Source organism: Telmatherina bonti, assembly GCF_933228915.1.
Source record: "Telmatherina bonti genome assembly, chromosome: 15".
Lineage (NCBI taxonomy): Eukaryota > Metazoa > Chordata > Actinopteri > Atheriniformes > Telmatherinidae > Telmatherina > Telmatherina bonti.
The window spans coordinates 29,284,924-29,299,361 of NC_136613.1; the positions used below are offsets into that span (position 1 = coordinate 29,284,924).

Below are 14,438 nucleotides of genomic sequence, written 5' to 3' on the forward strand. Positions count from 1 at the left end.
ACCAAAGGAACCAGATCTCGTATACAGGCGGCTGAAATGGGTTTCCTCCGCAGGGTGGCCGGGCTCTCCCTTAGAGATAGGGTGAGGAGCTCGGTCATCCAGGAGGGGCTCAAAGTAGAGCCACTGCTCCTCCGCATCGAGAGGAACCAGTTGAGGTGGCTCGGGCATCTGGTCAGGATGCCTCCTGGACGCCTCCCTGGTGAGGTGTTCCAGGCACGTCCCTCTGGGAGGAGACCCCGGGGAAGACCCAGGACACCCTGGAGGGATTATATCTCTCAGCTGTCCTAGGAACGCCTCGGGATCCCCCAGTTGGCAAATGTGGCTGGCGAGAGGAAAGTCTGGGCTTCCCTGCTTAGGCTGCTGCCCCTGCGACCCGACCCGGGATAAGAGGCAGTGAATGGATGGATCCATTCATCCTTTTTTCCTTTAACATCTATCCATCTATCCATCCATCCATCCATCCATCCATCCATCCATCAATCCATCCATGAGCTATCCCTCTTTTACTCCCCTTTCTCTCTCATCCATCCATTCTCCTTTATTTTCACTCTACCCCTCTCCATCATTAATTTACCCATCCTTCCTTCCTCTTTCCCCTCTCCCACTCATCTGTCCTGTCCTCAGCTATCCATCTTTGACCCTCTTCCCTTCTTTTATTCATCCTTTTCTTTTTCAGGTATTGAAAACACACCCTCCTCCTCCATGCAGATATCCCTCTTTCTGACCACATTCTGGTTTCTTTTGGTTTCCAACGTCGTACTGTTGCTTCAGGATCGACCATTGTCGTTCAGGTGGTATAGAAGGAATAGGAAGGTCGACGGTTTTAATCCCCCTTCCCCTGTCAATCTGTCATGCCGTTACACAAGACACTTCATTCACCTTCCCTCCAGTGTCGACATGGCTGGTGTATGAATGTTCGGCGGTGGTCGGCGAGCTCGTTGGAGCGGATTGGCTGCTGCGTTTACATCTGTCACAGGGCATCTGTGACAGACTGATGTAAATGTTCCTGAGCTTTTTATCGCAGTCTTATGTTGCAGCAGACCGACTTGCACTTGCAGAAAACTAATTTATAGATATAAAATCTTTGGAGGATAGAGGTTGAACCATGCTACTCTTAAATGAAGCAGTCTTTTTTAGAAACTTGCTTTCGAAATGTTTGTGCTTGTTAGCAGAATAACTGCGGTAGACAAATAGTTGGACTGAGAGACCACAGAAAATGAATGTATTAAAAAGGGAAAGGGGGCACCAGCAGCTTGTTAGTTTACACTTTAGGATGATTGGAAGTACTTCTTTCAGTTTCACTGTCCTTCAGTGTGTTGCAGAAGTTTCCTTGACTCATTTAACTCAGCTACTGACAGGAAGGCTATGTTTTAATAAAAATAAGACCTGCAGGCATGAAGTTGATGGGAGACAACCTTGTGGGTGAGGAAAACATTTTAAAGTTTGGGGATGGGTACTGTGTTACTGGGAGTTTTGCACATTAGCAAGCAACTTTTGACTTTTTTACTGTGTGAATGTATACACACACAGTCATGGAAAAAAAAAACTCATCTTCTTTTAGCTGTAAAGTTATTTGTATCAAGGTTAAAAAAAAAAAAAGATCACAAAATTAGATTTAAAAAAAAGACAACCACAGATAAACAATCTGAGCACAACAGGTAACAAAAGTGAGAAAAAGTATTCTGGTAAAATATCTATTTTCTGCATGATATCTGCTTCTCACATCAAAAGAGTTCAGGCTTTTGGCTTACTGAGCTTTGCAGACATTTGTTCTTGCATGTAAGCAATTCAATTAAACTGAGGTGTGTACTTTGACTGTGCTGTTGCAACTCTGATTCTTTTCTTTGTCAGCCACTTTGTTGTAGATTTGCTGGTGTTCTCTGACCACTGTCCTGCTGTTTAACCTAACAGTCCTGAAGTCTTACTGTAGCTGTGAGACAGAGGACTTCTTATTTGATTGCAGAATAATTTTCTATACAGATGAGTTTATGGTTGACTTAGGTGACTGCAAGGTGTCCAGGTTTTGTGAATACAAACTGGTCCATCATCCCTCCATCACAGTGCTTTACATGTAAGAGATGTTTGTGCTGACATGCAGTGTTTAGTTTTTGTTCAGTGATGACTCTTCCATTAGTCTTTATTAAGATGAAACTTGTTCAGTCTTTTTGTGATTGTTCTGTCATGAACTTCATGCTAACTGAGGCCTGTAGAGTCTGAGATGTAGCTCTGATTTTTTCATGCAGATAGTTAACAAAATCCATGCTCTGCTTGGATGGTACTTGCTGTGTATCAAGTGACCACCTTCCAGATTTCCTCTAGCTCCTCCTTGAGTCCTTGGTATTTCTCCAGTTTCTTGTGTTATTTTTTTTTAAAATAATATTGACATCACTGGGGATGGATACAGGCATCACAACGGCTTTCCTCTGCTGCTCATCCACAATCACTATGTCCGTCTGGTTGGCCACCACCATTTTATCTGTATCTGGGAAGCTCTTTCCCCTTTGGGAAGCGTCTTCTATTTTGACCTTGGTGTCTCCTGGTCATTTCCAGCTGCCAAGATATCTTGGTTTAAATGGCTACAAGGAATGCAGCACGTTTCTGGCTGTGGAAACTGGAGGAGAAGGAGTTGAAGGAACCATCATTGATGGAAAAGCTCATGCAGACAGATACCTGAAGTGATGGATCAAGTCCCAATGGCAGCACTAAAGGACAACACAGGACCAGGTCTTCAGCACCAGAGCAAAAGAGGTTCATATCTGGCACACACCTGGCAGGATCACTGGTTTAGGCTGTGCAAAGAGGCCCCTGAAACAATCCAGCACCTCCCAGCAGGGTGTAAGATACTGGCAGGAAAAGGATACATGGAACGCCATAACCAATGCTGGCATATCCTGTATGTGTGTCAGACCCAAGAAAGGTAAAGCGGAAATCACATTGGTTGGAAACTCAAGGTGGAAGTATATGAATCCTCTAAAAAAAAAAAACAATGAAGTAGGAAGAAGAACTTTGTTAAAACACAAGAGCTTCTTAAGCTCAAGACGTCCAAAAAAGCAGAGAAGTTAAAAACATGAGAGTAAACTGACACACGCTTCACGTCTGCATCGACAACAGAGAACAGAGGTGGGAATTATTCTTGTATTTTTCTGTTAGCTCCTTCTCCAGTAGATGTGAAAGACAATCAAACAGAGGATGAAACTTACTGAGCCATTTAAAACGTACAACAGTTTTCTGAGAAAAGAGATTCAAAACGAAGAGATTTTAGGATACTCTGAAGCTGCTGAAGAGTTTTCCGTTGTAGGACACTAAAACAGACGTGTAGACCACTGGCTTCTGCAGATCTGTGTTTGCAGCTTTGCACTTGTATCTCTGTTTTTATTTTTTTTAAGGGTGAATGCATTGCATTTGAGCCAAAACAATTAAATCGAGCTCATTAATCTGAGCTATGACAGTGGGAAACTGTGTTCATGCTATTCGTGGCGACACAGCATGGTCCCATTTTTTTGTATCTGTCAAGGGGGGCCATTAAAACCATCTGCACATTTGTGTCTGTCAAGCTTCAAGCAGAGCCTTTTTCTTTTTTTATATTGGTAAAATAAAAGGATTTTCTATAATGTATACGAGATTACATAACATGGGCTGTTTTTACAGTGTAGGTGATTACAAGCAGTAGTACTACATGTAATCATACGATGATTAAAAAATAATGTTCATATTTTATATTAAATGAAATAATAACAATGGAAAAACTCATATTCAGTCCCAGTTTGACCAGTTATATCATACTGCCACCTGGTGCTGGAAACATGCCACATGCTGTGAGATAAAAATCCTTCGTTTCCAGGTTGTGTCTGCTGAGAACAGATTCTTTCCTTGGTGTTATCAGATGGAAAAAACACCTCACTTGAATGCAGCTTTAACGGCGCATTAACAGAGCTATTTTGGAAATTTCTGCGAGCTGTGAGGGGAAACACTGCTGTCTTTTCTGCTTTTACAGCTTCACTGGGACCTCGGTGGTACGCTTTCATCAAATCTTAATTAAAAAAAAAAAGAGGTTGGAAACTTTGATTTAGTCTACAGCAACCTGAAGTTATCTAACACTGAAGACTTCAACAATGTTTTGTCAATATGTTGAAGCTGAATAATCAGAAAAATATGTTTGCTTTATTTATTATGAAACTGAAATAATGACAAGAAGACAAGTTACAGTCATGGATGTGAAATGACATCGTTTTATTCATTTAGGATTTATGGAGCTCTTAAAAGCAGCTAAACCGTCGACCACTGAGGGTGTCTTGGCGAGTTGTGTCAGAGTTCATCATGCAGCAGGAGTTTGGCTTTCCTCATGTTTTCAGCCACTGTTTAGGGGGGGAAAGGACAAGTAAGAACAGAAATGCAACACTGTTTCCTCACTATTAGTGATACAGGCCAGAAATACTTTAATATAAGCTGAAGTGGGAGTATTTTGTGTGATTTTGTAGTAACTTAAACTTGATATGTTGCAGCTTTGTAAATAGATCATTGTAAAAAAGTACTGTTTTACAGCAAAAAATAAACAAAAGAAATTAAATCTATAATGATAATAATATTAATAATAATGATAAAACAAGGTAAACTAAAAAAATGAGCTCAATGCTAAGAAAGTATCACAAGCCAAGGGTGTAGAATTGGATGCAGACTGTAGGAACATGTCCAATGACTCCTGAGTTGTCCCTACAGCACAAACAGCAAAGAGATCAGTATTCTCTTGATTTGCCACAAATAATTCCTGCTATCTGTCTTCAACCTATTAGTATTGACTCTTTTGTTCTTTTGTGCCTTTCTAGCATTATTGGCCGTACACAATGTTGCTTCCTCTGTTAAAAACAGTGTCAGACAGCGGTGTGAACAGTGTTTGTGTCCTCAGTTAGAATGTCAGGCAAAGAAAAGACAGATGAACATAATGAGGTAATTTAGAGTGAGTCAATGTAAAAGTTTATGTCACATTGAAATGGGTTTTTCATAAATAACTGCGATAATAATAGCTGCTGTTCAGCATTCAGCTGTGTGTTATTATGTTTGGCTGCCAGGCCGTTCAGCGAGAGGAGGAGATGTAGACGAGGACAGCTTTGGTGCTTAGAGCTGTAACTTAGTCTAAACTACATTGAATCAAAATCATAAGAGAGCTGCAGAGGAAGCCTTAGCTTGAGAACAAATGTTTATATTTTTTTGGAACAATATCACAGTGAGGTCTACACTAATTTAAGCCCTTCAACCTGCAGCTTTTTTTGGATATATAAACAATAATAAACAATAAATAATCCTGTAATCAACAAACCTTGAAGTCAGCGCCTGGATAGAGAATTGGTGATTATAAACTTTTGGTGTTTCTTTTTTTTTTTGTCCACTTTAATTGACGTGATATTGAAAACAATCCTAACTGCACTTGTCTCTCAGGGACCACTGTTGGCCATTTTTCTGTATCTGTCGAAGTCAAGCCTACGTCCTTCTGACAAGTTAACTCTCTGTAGATTTCTGTCCTTTTCAGTCCTGAAGTCAAACAGCCGAAGTTGTTACAATCCAGAGACCACTAGATTCTTCAGATATGCATTATGTTATTTCCTCAAATTAAAGTTAATCTTTTCATGAAGATTATGTTGGTTAAAAAAAATGCTGTAGCTCATTAAAATTTTGGTTTCTGGTTTGGAGATGACTGAACTGTACCAGTTTGAACATGATGCTTGGTGATTTTAGATAAACTTGTTTCATCTGTTTGTTTCCAACTGGATTATTTTATTTCAGTTGGTTCTGTTTCAGTCCACATGTTATGTCCAATGATCATGCAGTAAAGTCAGGATATCCAACTGACAACATACAGTGGGGCTCCAAAGTTTGGGCACCCCTGGTAATAAATTATTTTAATGTGCCAAAAAGAAGCTAACAAAAGATGGAACATCTCCAAAAGGCATCAAATGAGCAGATTAGACATTCTTATAACATGTCAAAAAAAAGTTTGATCTTATTTCCATCATTTTAACTTTTAAAATAACAGAAAACAAAAAATGGCCTCTGCAAAAGTTTGGGCACCCTGCATAGTTAGTACCTTCTATTCCCCCCTTTGGCAAGTATGACAGCTTGTAAACATTTTTTATAGTCAGCCAATAGTCTTTCGAATCTTGTTTGAGGTATCTTCACCCATTCTTCCTTGCAAAAGTCTTCCAGATCTTTGAGATTTCTGGGCCATCTGTGACGCACTGCTCTTTTAAGGTCTGTCCATAGACTTTCAATTATGTTGAGGTCAGGAGATTGTGAAGGCCATGGCAAAACCTTCAGTTCATGCCTCTTGATGTAATCCACCCTGGATTTTGAGGTGTTTTTAGGATCATTATCCATTTGTAGAAGCCATCCTCTCTTTGACTGCAGCTTTCACAGAGAGCATTAGGTTAGCATCCAAAATTTGCTCAAATCCCATTGAATCCATTTTTCCTTCTACTCGTGACATGTTCCCTGTGCCACTGGCTGCAATACAACCCCAAAGCATGATTGATCCACCCCCATGCTCAACAGTAGGATAGAGGTTCTTTTCATTAAATTATGTGCCCTGTCTTCTCCAAACGTACCTGTGCTTATTCCGGCCAAAAAGTTCAATCTTAACCTCATCAATCCACAGAACATGTTTCCAAAATGCATCAGGCTTGTCTATGTGTTCCTTTGCAAACTTCAAATGCTGATTTTTGCAATAAGGACGTAAAAGAAGTTTCCTTCTGATGACTCTTCCATGAAGACCATATTTGTACAAGTACCTCTTTATAGTGGAATAGTGTACCATAACTCAAGTATCAGCCAGATCTTCCTGGAGGGATTGTGCAGTCAAACTTGGGTTTTGACTTGCTTTTCTTACAATCCTGCGAGCTGTTCTGTCTGATATTTTTCTTGGTCTTCCAGATTTTGCTTTAACTTCCACTTTTCTCAATGACCGCCATTTCTTGATTACATTCAGAACAGAGGATATTAGCATCTGAAAACACTTTGCTATTTTCTTACACCCTTCTCCTGCTTTGTGAGCATCAACTATTTTCAGTTTCAGTGTTCTTGACAGCTGCTTAGAGGAACCCATGGTGCCGATTGTTGAGGTAAGGTCAGATGAGTCTGCGCATTTAAAACCTTTGAGATTGACATCACCTGGTCTTTCCAGACACTAACATTAACCAATCCAGGACACTGTCAGGTCTCTGTTGTCAAATTGGGGGCGTACAAGGTACTAACTCTGCAGGGTGCCCAAACTTTTACAGACGCCATCTTTTGTTTTCTGTTATTTTGAAGGTTTAAATGATGGAAATAAGATGTAACTTTTTTTTGACATGTTATAAGAATGTCTAAACTGTAATTTGATGCCTTTTTGAGATTTTCCATCTTTTTAAAGCACCTTTTTTTCACATTAAAATAAATTTTTACCAGGGGTGCCCAAACTTTGGAGCCCCACTGTATTCTGACAACACATCAAGACATCTCTAAGAACTGTTTTTCAGGCTTGGTCAAGTTTTTATTACAATTTTTATAGTTTCATTGTAAACAAATTTCTGAATCTGAAGAAATGTGACACCAATCATCCTGGTGTAACAAGTTGGATCTAAAGGTGATGTAGTAAAAGGGCAACAATCCTCCAAACAGTATCAAGTCAAACTGAGATTAACTAAGACTAACTTGTTTTTTGTTTGTTTTTTATTTAGGGAAGAATAATCTCTATTATTTGTCACTGTCACTTGTTATTATTTAAGTCAGTGCTTCCCAAACTTTTTCTGCATGGCCGCCTTTTCACTGATGACAATATTATCAAGCCCCACCCTCACCCCGCCTCATGACCCAAAGAAACACACGAAGAAATGCGCCATTAGTTTAGTGGATGCCGTGTAGGTCAAAACTGTAGGTACTGTTGTTAAAACCGTCAGTATTACTATCCATTCTTCTACTGGTGTGAGACATTTTAAACCAGGAATCTCTGTAAACTACTTCAGGTGAGGCAAGTCTTCAGTGAGACTGATGCTGCTTTGGTAAAAACTCATCAGAATATGATAGTTCATCAACCAACAACCTTTACTTTGTATTCAGAATGAAAACTCACCAAGTGGTGTTGTAACTTGTTTGGCTTCATACTTCATAATAACAGATGATAACATTTTGATACAAACAACACACTTTAGTTTCTTAATTTCCCACCACTGAGTGTTATATTCTTTGACTATTACCTATTCAAGCTCAGAAAACAGATGTCCTCCATCATATTTTCTTATCTTTTTTTTAATACTTGAAATCTTTTTTTGTTGATTCATCGTTTCCTATTGATACTTTTACAAATTTGTCCCGCCCCCCCCCCCAATGATATTTCTGGGAGCTTGAAATTTCAATATGGACCCTGGCAGCAGAAATCACAAGGTCTGAACCTGATAACAGACTAATTTAAAAACACATGCACAATTACTAAAATCTGTGCTGCACTTGCAAAACTTCTTCCAGCTCAAAATTATGAGAGAGTGAGAAATAAATGGGTTTATATAAGAGATGATGCATGGTTCGTCTGCAGATCAATGGTTACAGTCACTTACAATGCGCCATGTCTTCGGGCTGGTAGGCGTAGCGATGGTTGCTGTACTTCCCTGTAATGTCTGCACGCACAGTCTTAGAGGGATCTGCAGAATGACACATGTGATCAGCTACAAACAGAGAGCAATATCATTTAACTTAACTGTTTGTGCACTGCAGGTTGGTTTTGTGTTTATTATAAGATCATTTAAAGTAATCAGTGATAGAAATTTGACACAGAAGCTGAGCAACAACAAGACCAAATAAATTCTGTATGATCCAATCTCATGGGTTCATAAATACATATTTGGTTCTATTAGAGTTATCCTGCACCTTATGGTTTTTAGATGGGGCTTTAATTATGATGAATAATGTGAATTTTTACCAACAAAGATGATTCTGGGAACATAGTAGCCATCAGGTGCCAGATTTCGGTCCTGAGTCTCCTCCTGTATACGAACAAGCCCATAAGTGATTACATTTTTATTACTTATAAAGGTACATCGTATCAGTTTAAAACCATGTATATACAATATATACCTAAACAACAGGTTAAACATAAATATTTTTCCTATTTGATTTGATTTTGGACCCTTTTCTTAACTGCTGTTTGTTTATCTGTTGGTAAAATACTCACCGGCCAGTTTATTAAGTACACTTGCTCAACAGCTGGTTAAGTAACTTTGCACATGGCATGGTTGTTGGTCTGAGTATTTCAGAAACTGCTGATCTGCTGGAATTTTCACACATAGCTATCTCTAGGATTTACAGAGAATGGTCCAAACAGGAGAAAATATCCATTGAACAGCAGTTGTCTGGACCACTATGCCTTGTTAATGTCAGACGTCCGAGTTGAATGGAAAGCCAGGAAGGTTAAAACTTTGTGAAATATCAAACAGATCTTTACTTACCACCACGTTGAGCATGACAAAGTCCTCTTTGGCCATTTTCTGGATGGATTTATTCGTAGCAAATGCCTTCTTCAGAGCTGTAGAAATAATTTTATTTAGTGCCATACATATGTTAGCTGTAGGATATGTTGTCCACACACCACAAAACACACACTTATCTTGTGAATGTTAAAGTAAACATGCACTATAAATGAGTTTTAACGATTATATGAAGCACTTGCATGTTGATGTATTCAGAAAGACTAGAATCCTTAATTTGATCAGACTTAAAGTCAAAAGTGAGAGGTAGACTTTGCATTGTAGGAAAGTTTTTTTTTTTGTTTTTTTTTAAATCATTTGTGTGTTAGGGTTGTCCATTGAGCTTTCTCCCTAGAAACCAGCTGAGTGATTTATGAGTAAAATTTTCAGCTATACTTTGTTGCCTATATTACAGGTATAAAGGAATATAACGGTTGTGTTTGCAGTGAAACAAACTCACTGTTTAAGAAGATACTGGGTGTATAAGGTCATATTTTTACATGCATTTTCCTTCTTAGTAAACCAAAATTATTGCGATACCTTGACTGTGCTGGCACTTGTCTCGATGATGAATGACCATCATAGGCTTCTGACTGGGAGAGTGAAACCACAGTGAAACAACTCAGTACATTCCTCAACACAATAAGCACACTGATGGGTGTGAATGCACTCTTGCACAACAGAAATCACTGAGAGAAGAAATTCCAGTGTGAGATAAATAAAAATACATATTTTGTCTTCATGGGATAGGAATGAAGCTGTAGTCCATTATTTTGAGATGCTGCAATGGACGATAAATTAGTATCAAGCTGAATAAACAGACTTTCATGAGTGCTGTTAAAAAAAATCTTACCTTTTGACCATTTCTGACAAGCCCTCGTCATAATTTTGGACCCATTTAATATTACTCCCCCAGCCTGTAGGAAAACAAATTATATGTCAACCAAAATCAATCAATCTGCGTTATATTTGTATCATATGAACAGAGATCCCAACCAAGGTGTGCATAATTCTAAACCTAGGGGAGGCCCACCTCTCGATAAGGGCTGAGACTTCACTTTCTTCTTTTTCTGTTCTCCAGCACAGGCACAGATGCTGATGAGCAAAGCAAGCACAACCCAGCGAAGCATCACTCCCCGTCCTTCGAGAGATCCACACTAACAGCTGGCTATTAAATGAGGAGGAGATTCAGTGACATGAATTTTTTAAGAACAAATTACTTTATGAACAAATGTGGTGAGGCAGCTTGCAAACAGCACACCCTCCAGTTATCTAGAGCTGACTAACGCAACAAGTCTGACAGGCCTGGGATTGACATGATGGTAAGCAGATGTGCATCAAGGAAAACAAAATATTCAGAAACTCATAAAATAAAATCTGGACAATCACATAATTATAAAATAAACTGCTCATGATCTGTTGAAATGTCATTCTTGTGAACAATAATCATTATTATAGAATTATAATAAACCCGTATTATACATCGCTCTGACTGATAATATCTCACTTTTGATACAAAAAGCAGCTCATGATTAAGCTACTACTTCTCTAAAGTCATGAAGTCTTACCTTCTCAGCATGAAGCAACAAGAGACTGCCCTGTCCCTCCGGTTTGCTCTCTCTTTTGTCAGACGCTTTAACTGAACTCACCAAACAGGTAATCATAATAGCTGCTATGAAGTGAGAGAGAAAAAAACCCTTCGATGTTCAGTTGTGTGTAAGACACATGTGTAAACACACATAAGTTTGCAGAGCTGTGCTTATTGGGAAATTGCACTGACTTCAATTCAGAGTGGACAGCCAAACCCAAAACCAAACCACAACCCAATCATGGCCAACCTAAAACCATCACTACAGGTCACATTTATTTGGGTGGACACTAAGGGCTTTTTGTGGTTTTAATTTGCTATTTCCGATCAGTTATTGGTGATTAGCCATAAAATAGTTTTGTAGATTTCATATATTGTTTTGGGCAAGAACTTCCTGATTTTGACTTCCTGATCTGTTAATTGTTGCAGCAGGCCTGAAGAGGCCTCTGACTGAACATGTGTCAGTGTTTGGTCAATATATTACACAACGAGTATGCAGTGCTGTCCATGTTTTTGCAACATTACATTCTTCATTATGAGTTCTAGAGTTAACCCCAATACAAAACTACATTTCTATATCAGTTTAGTCTTTAGCCTCTTTGAGTCACTGGTAGTGATACTGCTGCCTTACAGGTGCCAATCTCCAGTCCTTCAAGGCAAGTATCCTGAAGTTTTTTGTTGTTTCCATGCTCCAACACATTTCATCAAAATTAATGAATAACTTGATAAGAAGCTGTTGGATCCATTGGATTTGAATCAGGTGTGTTGGTGTAGGAAAACAACAAAAACTTGCTGGATACCGGCTCTCTAGAACTGGAGTTTGACACGCCTGGCAACAAAGCAAGCTACATTCTCCAATGCAAACTTGTAAAATATAGGCACCATCTTGCTAGAGATATCAAAGGGCTTCCTGGAGAATCTGAGTCTTTTGTGCCTTTCTGTGAACAACATCAGTGTTGAATTTTTAATTCAGTCTGTTGTCCAGAAAAAGCCACAGGAGCATATTCTGGCTTTCAAAACTTCTAATACTGTAGACTATGTAGTAATGGCGTACCAAGAATCTGCATAACTCTGCTTAAATTTTTCATCCATCCATCCATCCATCCATCTTCTGCCGCTTATCCGGGGTCGGGTCGCGGGGGCAGCAGCCTAAGCAGGGAAGCCCAGACTTACCTCTCCCCAGCCACATTTGCCAACTCTGCGGGGGGGATCCCGAGGCGTTCCCAGGCCAGCCGAGAGATATAATCCCTCCAGCGTGTCCTGGGTCTTCCCCGGGGTCTCCTCCCAGAGGGACGTGCCTGGAACACCTCACCAGGGAGGCGTCCAAGAGGCATCCTGACAAGATGCCCGAGCCACCTCAACTGGTTCCTCTCGATGCGGAGGAGCAGCGGCTCTACTCTGAGCCCCTCCCGGATGACCGAGCTCCTCACCCTATCTCTAAGGGTGAGCCCGGCCACCCTGCGGAGGAAACCCATTTCAGCCGCCTGTATACGAGATCTCGTTCTTTCGGTCACGACCCACAGCTCATGACCATAGGTGAGGGTAGAAACGTAGATCGACTGGTAAATCGAGAGCTTCGCCTTCTGGCTCAGCTCCTTCTTCACCACGACAGACCGGCGCAGAGCCCGCATTACTGCAGACGCCGCACCGATCCGTCTGTCGATCTCGCGCTCCATCCTTCCCTCACTCGTGAACAAGACCCCGAGATATTTAAACTCCTCCACTTGAGGCAGGACCTCACTCCCGACCCGGAGAGGGCAATCCACCCTATTCCTGCTGAGGACAATGGTCTCAGATTTGGAGGCGCTGATTCTCATCCCAGCCGCTTCACACTCGGCCGCGAATCGCTCAAGCGAGAGCTGGAGATCACGACCAGATGAAGCCAACAGGACCGCGTCATCCGCAAAAAGCAGGGACCCAATCCTGAGGCCACCAAGTCGGATCCCCTCAACACCTCGGCTGCGCCTAGAAATTCTGTCCATATAAGTTATGAACAGAATCGGTGATAAAGGGCAGCCTTGGCGGAGTCCAACCCTCACCGGAAACGAATCCGACTTACTACCGGCAATGCGGACCAAGCTCTGACACCTGTCGTACAGGGACCGGACAGCCCTTACAAGGGGGTCCGGTACCCCATACTCCCGGAGTACCCGCCACAGGAGCCCCCGGGGGACACGGTGGAATGCCTTCTCCAGGTCCACAAAACACATGTAGACTGGTTGGGCAAACTCCCATGCCCCCTCCAGGACCCCAAAGAGGGTATAGAGCTGGTCCACTGTTCCGCGACCAGGACGAAAACCACACTGCTCCTCCTCAATCCGGGATTCAACTATCCGGCGGACCCTCCTCTCCAGGACCCCTGAATAGACCTTACCAGGGAGGCTGAGGAGTGTGATTCCCCTGTAATTGGAACACACCCTCCGGTCCCCCTTCTTAAAAAGGGGGACCACTACCCCAGTCTGCCAATCCAGCGGTACTGCCCCTGATGTCCACGCAATGCTGCAGAGGCGTGTCAGCCAGGACAGCCCCACAACATCCAGAGCCTTAAGGAACTCTGGGCGGATCTCATCCACCCCCGGGGCCTTGCCGCCAAGGAGCTTTTTGACCACCTCAGCGACTTCAGCCCCAGAGATAGGAGAGTCCACCCCTGAGTCCACCAGCTCTGCTCCCTCATGGGAAGACGTGTTGGTAGGATTGAGGAGGTCTTCGAAGTATTCCTTCCACCGACCCACTACGTCCCGAGTTGAGGTCAGCAGCTCCCCACCTACAATCACTCCCCTCCAGGTCTCACTGTCATTGCCCACGTGAGCATTGAAGTCCCCCAGCAGAACAATGGAGTCCCCAGAAGGAGCACCCTCCAGCACTCCCTCCAAGGACTCCAGAAAGGGTGGGTACTCTGAACTGCTGTTCGGTGCATAAGCACGGACAACAGTCAGGACCCGTCCCCCCACCCGGAGGCGGAGGGAAACTACCCTTTCATCCACCGGGGTAAACCCCAACGTGCAGGCACCAAGCTGGGGGCTGATGAGAATGCCCACACCTGCTCGGCGCCTCCCACCATGAGCAACTCCAGAGTGGAAGAAAGTCCAGCCCCTTTCGAGGGTACTGGTTCCAGAGCCCAAGCCATGCGTTGAGGTGAGTCCAACTATATCTAGCCGGAACCGCGCAACCACGCGCACAAGCTCAGGCTCCTTCCCCACCAGAGAGGTGATGTTCCACGTCCCTAGAGCCAGCTTCTGCAGCTGGGGATCGGACCGCCAGGGTCCCCGCCTCTTGCTGCCGCCCAGCTCACACTGCACCCGACCCCTACGGCTCCTCCCGCAGATGGTGAGCCCACGGGAGGTGGGGCCCATGTAACCCTTTCG

The 14,438-nt window shown here is 42.3% G+C and overlaps 1 protein-coding gene across 1 annotated transcript; it reads right to left on the reverse strand.

The window, feature by feature from the left end:
- Positions 1-2,568: 2,568 nt before the first annotated feature.
- agr1 (anterior gradient 1) lies at positions 2,569-10,615 on the reverse strand (the record flags this gene model as incomplete). Its single annotated transcript, XM_079254762.1, has 7 exons — positions 2,569-2,702; positions 8,580-8,663; positions 8,942-9,005; positions 9,468-9,544; positions 10,026-10,078; positions 10,339-10,402; positions 10,519-10,615. 7 exons carry the CDS (start codon positions 10,613-10,615, stop codon positions 2,569-2,571), a joined length of 573 nt encoding a protein of 190 aa, XP_079110888.1.
- Positions 10,616-14,438: the final 3,823 nt, after the last annotated feature.